The 7,476-nt window shown below is 38.7% G+C and overlaps 1 protein-coding gene across 1 annotated transcript in view; it reads right to left on the reverse strand.

Annotated features, from left to right (window-relative positions):
* Positions 1–615: 615 nt before the first annotated feature.
* LOC101858521 (myb-like protein I) overlaps positions 616–7,476 on the reverse strand; it is a 16,560-nt gene continuing 9,699 nt past the window's right edge. The window contains exons 2-6 of the mRNA XM_005109293.3: positions 5,738–5,917; positions 2,874–3,079; positions 2,226–2,370; positions 1,594–1,789; positions 616–1,014 (exon numbers count right to left, since the gene is read on the reverse strand). Of these exons, the coding sequence (XP_005109350.1) occupies positions 912–1,014; positions 1,594–1,789; positions 2,226–2,370; positions 2,874–3,079; positions 5,738–5,917 (830 nt within the window). The 3' untranslated portion in view covers positions 616–911. The remainder of the gene's footprint in view (positions 1,015–1,593; positions 1,790–2,225; positions 2,371–2,873; positions 3,080–5,737; positions 5,918–7,476) is intronic.

Genomic DNA, 7,476 nt, shown 5'->3' on the forward strand with positions numbered 1-7,476 from the left:
AGCGGCGTGGTGCTACAGGCAAAAGGCACCATCCAAAGTATGCCACAAGAACAAATTACAGCGCAGCCCGTCTATAACAACAACCGTCGATATTATAACGACATCCTCTTTCTGTATAGCGACACGGTGCCCAGGTCCTGATCCCCCCCCCCCTCATATATCATTAGTAATATTTTTAGTCGCTTCTCTATTCATAACGAAACGACATATTTTTCTCTGGTCCTGACGATGTGGCTGTAGAGAGGCTGCACTGTATATTCTACACATAAAGGCACAAGTGTTGCTTTGGACACAAAACTACACTACCAGGCTAAGACTGGGGGGAATACATCTGCAAACTGGAACCCCCCCCCCCCAAGCCTTTACAATATATATAAATATATATGAGCAACATGTATACCTGTAAGGCAGGGCCGACAGCTGATCTTCTATTTGATAAAATTGCCTGAGTCTATGGGCCCGTCAGACTGCCTGAGCCTATGTATGTATGTATGTATGGACAGCTATCCGAGATGTGAAAAAAAGTTTGGGCTATCCTGCTGCCTCAATCAGCCAGGACATTTCCCCCCCTTCAAAACATAGTGAAATCGTATACAGAGGAAATTTTCATTCTTCTTTGTACAAAAAACGACTTTTTCTCACAATCTCAAGACCAAACTACGCGCCCATATCTTTTAAAAGGGTAGAAGAATTGTGTGTCCTCTCTAAGGCAATTGAAGAAGAAATTATGAATCCCTCGTGATTTTCTGTCAGCATCTGCACCGACTGTTCACTGAAACGCCCTGTTGAGATTTCTCTTCTCTATTGTTGCATAAGCAATATAACAACTGTGAAGCACATAAGTAAAATCCAACTGATCCAACTTTTCTCTTTCCTCCAACCTAAACATGTTCAAACTCCTTCCCTCAAGTTTAGTGCCAGTCGCGAGATTTGGGTCCAAACTTGAAGCACAGCTTTTTCGGGTAGTTTTTGTCCTTGGGCAGGTTAGAGAAGTAGCCCTCCAGTCGAGAATACCTGAAAAGTCAAAGTTGTACAAAACACATTTAGATGGAAGTCTTAGATATTGTAGCAAATATACTGTCGCCAGCATTCATCACTCTCTTATGTCAGAACACACGCTCAGATGAAGTCTTAGATGTATATATATACATATATTGTAGCAAATATACCGTCGCCAGCATTCACCATTATCGTAGTACGAGGCTCTCTGCTCAAACGCTCTAAAGATGCTTACGTTATTAATGTAATATTTTACTGTCCAAACCCTTTCCCCCTGACCCATCTGTTGAAGTTCTGTAAGCAAGTTATTCTTGTTCTCTGTCTACCTCTGCCTCTTTTGCCATCTAAATATCTAAGTACTCAGCAAGAGCAAGATGTTCAAAGCCGTCATGACGACTCAAGCCTAGCCAGTTTAACCAGCTAGAATGACAAAATAACGTTATGCGATCGACAGACAGACACCACAATATGATCAGACAGACAACACAATACGATCGCCAGACAAACAACATAATACGATCGACAGACAAACCACACAATACGACAGACGGACAAACAATACAATACGATCCGATCTACGGGACAAACTCTCACCTGAGCGAGCGGCTGAGCTTTTCGTACGTCATTTTCTTTTTGTTGTTCTTCTTCTCCCCCCAGAGGCGGGCCACCTCGCTGGAGTTGACCACTCGGAACACCCCGTCCTTCTTCGAGATCCACTCGATGATGCCGCTGTACTCCGGGCCGTGCAGCAGGTCCCTCATAAACTCCCACAGGTGAAGCACGTTCGACACTGTTCAAAACCAGACCACAGAAAAACGAACCGTGAGCATGTGAACCACTCATCACAGACCACCTTGTACCGTCAACAGAGAAAACAATTTCGCAACTTTGACTGTGAAAATCATGTATGTATGTTACACAGGTGGCCGTTACAGAAGGTTTGTCTGTAGACTATAGTTGTAGTGTATTAGTAAGTGCTGGTACGTTTTGTTTTTACTGTTGTCCTCACGTGTATAAAACTAATGTATCATGGTTGTGAAAGTTCTTTTTTATGTGGTAGAACTGATTTTTCTTGCTACTGTGAAATATTTTGTCTTGCGTGAATTTCTCAGTGACCATGTGACTGATGTAAAGCGCTGAGAGCCTAAACAAGTATGGGATATATAGAGCGCTATAAAAATGCAATCTATAATTATTAATGTTAGTTTGCCGGAGAGTCAACATACCTTGGCCCGGTTTCCGTCCCGGCTTCCGCCTCTCCTTGTCAGCGATCGGCGGCGACTCTCTCTGCCGTTTCCTTTCCTTGGTGCAAGATGAGGAGGCCGGCCGCGACTCTGGCATGTTTTGCTGCTCCCCCTCTGATGGCAGGTTCTGGAAAATCAAGAAAAGTAACAATTTACAAAACAATTTGGAAAATATATGCTATTTTTTAAGAACACACAAGAGTGGTTAAAACATTTCCCATTGCTAGTTTCCTGACATATTTTTAAATAAGAACTCATTTTTAGAAACTTGCATATGATATATGTCCATTTAGAAAAGAGTTTAGCCACAGAGATCGACATTGTCAAAATATCTCATTCGCCCTAAATTTAACCGCATCTTTACTTCAAAGACTAAAACTAAAAATTAAATGCTTAAAAATAATAAAGTAAAACTATACATTATATTTTTTAAAGTGTTACTTTTTCAAGAACACAGAATAGTGATTCAAATATACTATAAATATACATTGTTAGGGTCTGCCAGTTGTCGCAAAGAGTGGGGCACCGACTGAAAGACCAACACAGTCATACATAGTGACAGGTGACTAACGTTATTGCCGACAGTCTTTAATGATGCCAGCAAACACATTTTCAGTTTTGAAAACCAACCTGGATTTTATCAAAATTGGGGAGGTTTTCCGGTAAACTGAGCTCTTCAACAAAGCCTTCATCAGAAGCAGGCGAAGGTTGTCTTCGCCACGTCTGACTGTGTGAAACTGCCTCTCGGTGGTAGATGTCGGACGAGTAGTCCACGCTGTGGGCCACATTGGGCACATAGCCGCAGGGTCCAGGCTCATAGCTGCTATCATAATCTTCTGGGAACAAACACGAAGGGAAAAAAAAAATTCAGTATGAAACCCAGGTGGCAAATTATTATAAAACTAACTATAACCTCTGGAAAGGAATCCCCAGGCTTCTCTGTCTCATATATTATATCACAACAGCCCGAGGATCAGAAGGAAGGTGTTGGATTCAGTCGCAGTCGTGTGTATTGTACGGCCTACTACTTGCCCCTTCCCTTACCAACTAGATATCTAGATCTAGAATCTAGTAGAAAAGTAAGTGACTGTCTGCTTACTGTATAAACACTTACCACTAAAATAATTGACTCCAGACCAAATTATCAATGTAGATCTAGACTCTATATCTAATTAGGCCTAGGGGCCTACTTGTTTCAGTTGGTTATGATCTAGTTCACGAACTAAAATAAATAGTGACAGGCTTTTATCAGCACCTAAAAAAAAAGAACCACACAGTGACCTACTTTTTAAAAAGTAGTCTAGCCTCATTGCAGGGGACATGGGACAAAAAAAATGACATGTTTTATCAGTAATAGAAATCTTGATCTTAGAAATCAGACGTACAATTGATAACAGTAAACTTCTGATCCTGTGAACATTAAACCAATGCTGCAGCTGGTCTCATTATTATATGTCATCAGAATTTTTCAAAGAGAGATCCCCAAGAAGACATGGGACGAGATTCTAGTTCCCTGCCCTACCAACCAGGATCTTGCTTGAGCTTGCAGATCCTGCCTAACTACGTTAGTTAGCCTAAGTCTAGAAATCTAAGTAAAATATAAGGCCCCAGGAAGAGAAAAACAAATGAAGACAGAACAATAAGACCACTTAAAAGACGTTTTCACCCGTAACAAACAAAAAAATACGTATCTTTACTTTATAATTTCTGGTTTGCCGAGTCACAATAACACAACCTAAATCTAGGTCTGTGGCCTATTGTCAATCTACTTCCTGCTTCGTCAAGGGTATTGACTTTGGCGTCTTGGGTCTTGTATTCCCTCGTCCACACACACGGCACAAGAACCACCGAAAATTACAGGAAACACTCTTTCAACTCGACTCACTACACTAAACACTTACCACTGTAATACTTTGGGATCGCATCAAGGTCTGATTCTATCTTTTTACTATCTATTCGTAGATCTAGTGGCTCAGGACAACATGAACACATGTTGTAGACAGTAACACATTTCGCTTCCTGGTGACGATGCTCGAAAATAGTCGGGAAAGGAATGTAGGGGACGTAACCGTCAAATTAATCACGGTGGATAAACAACAGCACATACAAGAACGAAAACGAAAGTACACGAAAACAACCGAAGGGCAATTGACGTCCTGTTGAAAGTGCCCTCTCCTTGCGCAAGAGTTGTTGTTGTTGTTGTTGCTGTTGTTGTTGTGTTGTTAATATTGTGTTGTTGTTGGTAATTTCTTTATGGTTATATTTTTGCCTTTATTGCTGCAGTTGATTTTTTTTTTTGCTGGCTTCTACTGCCGTGGCTGTCGCGTGATGCCGATATAATATTATGCAGCCGTTGCTACCCCACCGCTTTCAATGCAATTGGCATTGCCTTTACATGTACTTCTGCCAAAGATTCTTTGCTACAGACGTGCAGAATCTTTGCTTCTACTTCTATAATACGAAACCCTCCACAAAAAATTGTAAAAATAGTAGTAATAATAATAATAATATAAATAATTAAAAAAAAAAAAATAATAATTAAAAAAAAAGAATAATAATCATTTTAATGATAATAGTAATAATAAAATTATTATTACTATTATAATTATTATTAGGCCTATTTATAATAATAATAATAATAATAATAATAATAATAATAATAATAATAATAATAATAATAATAATAATAATAATAATAATGATAACAACAACAACAACATCATCATCAACAAAAGGGCCTAATAATAATAATAATAATAATAATAGCAATAATAATAATAATAATAGCAATAATAATAATAATAATAATAATAATAATAGCAATAATAATAATAATAATAATATAATAAAAATAGAGTCTAATAATAATAATAATAATAATAATAATAATAATAATAATAATAATAATAATAATAATAAATAGAAAGAACAACAATAACAGCTTTTTTTGCAGCTATTGCTATTGTTGCTATTGTTGTTGCAGTTGTTAGTATCTTTGCTGTTGATGCTGTTCTTCTTATTGTTAATGTGATTGTTGTTGTTGTTATTGTTGTTGTCGTTGTTGCTGTTGTCATTATTGCTGTTGTTGTTTTACTACTACTACTACTACTACTACTACTACTACTACTACTACTACTACTACTACTACTACTACTACTACTACTACTACTACTACTACTACTACTACTACTTCTTCTTCTTCGTCTCCTTCGTCTCTTTGTTGTTGTTGTTGTTGTTGTTGTTGTTGTTGTTGTTGTTGTTGTTGTTTTTCTTCTTCTTCTTCTTCTTCTTCTCCTTCTTCTTCTTCTTCTTCTTCTTCTTCTTCTTCTTCTTCTTCTTCTTCTTCTTCTTCTTCTTCTTCTTCTTCTTCTTCTTCTTCTTCTTCTTCTTCTTCTTCTTCTTCTTCCAACCAACCAACCAACCAACCAAACAAACAAACAAACAAACAAACAAACAAACAAACAAACAAACAAACAAACGTGCATGTGACTCACCGGAACCCGAGTCGTAAGGCGGAGAGTCGGTGCTGTAGCCGACATTATCGAGCTGTTGCAGGTGTGCCAGGAGTGTATCACCCACGTCCTGGCTGAGGAAGCTGGACTCGCCCGGCTCGTTCTTGATCCAGCAGTCTGTGTACATCAGCGGGTCACACATGTCCGAGAACACAGAGCTCCCTGCGAGGAGAAATTAAAAAAAACCGATGAAAAATACAGAATTACCTTTGAAAATACGGAAGAAAAAAGGGGAAAATACAGAATTATCAGAGAGTAAAAAAAAATAGATGAAAAATACAGAATTACCTTGAAAATTCCGAGGGAAAATACAAGGTAACACCTCTAATCTTTGGCACTTATGTGACCTTACTGTGTTGCAAGTGCCGTAAAATTCTTACTAAAACTAAAACTAAACTAAAAACAAAACAAAAACGAACACTGCAACTAAGATATCACTGTGCGACCTGTGAAACTACTTACCGCATCTTTTACCTTTAAGTTGGTGCAGACTATGCTCAATCCTTGTTGTTTTGTTTTGTTTTGTTTTGTTTTGCTTTTCCCCCCAGAATCGAAATATTTATGGCTGCAATATTGTGATTCAGATCGAGACCTTATCATCATTGTAGAATTGGTTTCTTACTATTATGCGTGGTATGGGTCTTTATGTTGATTAAAAAAAGCAAAAAAAAAACCCTACTGTTTGAGTATGTGTGTATTCGTATGAATATGTACGCACGCACGCACGCACACACATATTATATTTGTGCGTTTTGTGCTTTTCCGAAAGACTGTGTCATGTGTGTGAATAATAGACGTTAACAGCGAGACATTAATAAAAAGAATCACCTATCACAAGAACAACAACTCTGTAATAACAAGTTTGAAGATTACAATATTGCAGTCGTTTCCCTTGGACCAGAAATAATGAAAACTGCCAGTATTCGCTCCGACTAATATTTTTTAAAATTATTATTATTATCATCGTCATTATTATTATTATTATTATTATTATTATTATTATTATTATTTTTACAAAAGTACTAGAATTCATTTACTTTTCATGAGGCGTTGACTGAGTGTGTCACTGGGTGTGTCATTACATGTGTGGATGTGTGTCATTGAGTGTGTCACTGTATGCGTGGGTGAAAAAAACAACAAACTGGCACGGCCTGTCTTCTCATACAACGTTCAGACATCCCCCCCCCCCTAACAAAAATTTCCCATAGTTTCCCATTTTCTACCACCTTCTAAAAACAACCCCAATAGAAAAACCCGCCAAGCCCCACACTAGAAAACTCCCAACATAATAACATTATTCTCTGATAAATATCTTTAGACCGGGTCGCTTTCTCATCTGTCCCCGCGTACATTTCCGGTCGTCTGTTTCGACACCTCTTATTGTCTCTCATCCCAAGAGAGTTCTTTCCGCCTTGAGGGAGATAACGAGACTGACTGCTGCAGATTTTTTTCTATTGCTTACGTATCCTGTCTCTCTGTCTCTGTCTCTGTCTCTGTCTCTGTCTCTGTCTCTCTCTCTCTCTCTCTGTGTCTCTCCCTCCTCTCTCTCTCTTTCTCTCTCTCTCCCTCTCTCTCTGTCTCTCTCCCTCTCTCTCTGTCTCTCTCCCTCTCTCTTTCTCTTTCTCTCTCTCTGTGTCTCTCTGTGTCTCTCCCCTCTCTCTCTCTCTCTCTCTCTCTCTCTCTCTCTCTCTCTCTCTCTCTCTCTCTTCCCCCCCCCCCCC

This window comes from Aplysia californica, unplaced genomic scaffold (assembly GCF_000002075.1).
Source record: "Aplysia californica isolate F4 #8 unplaced genomic scaffold, AplCal3.0 scaffold00762, whole genome shotgun sequence".
Lineage (NCBI taxonomy): Eukaryota > Metazoa > Mollusca > Gastropoda > Aplysiida > Aplysiidae > Aplysia > Aplysia californica.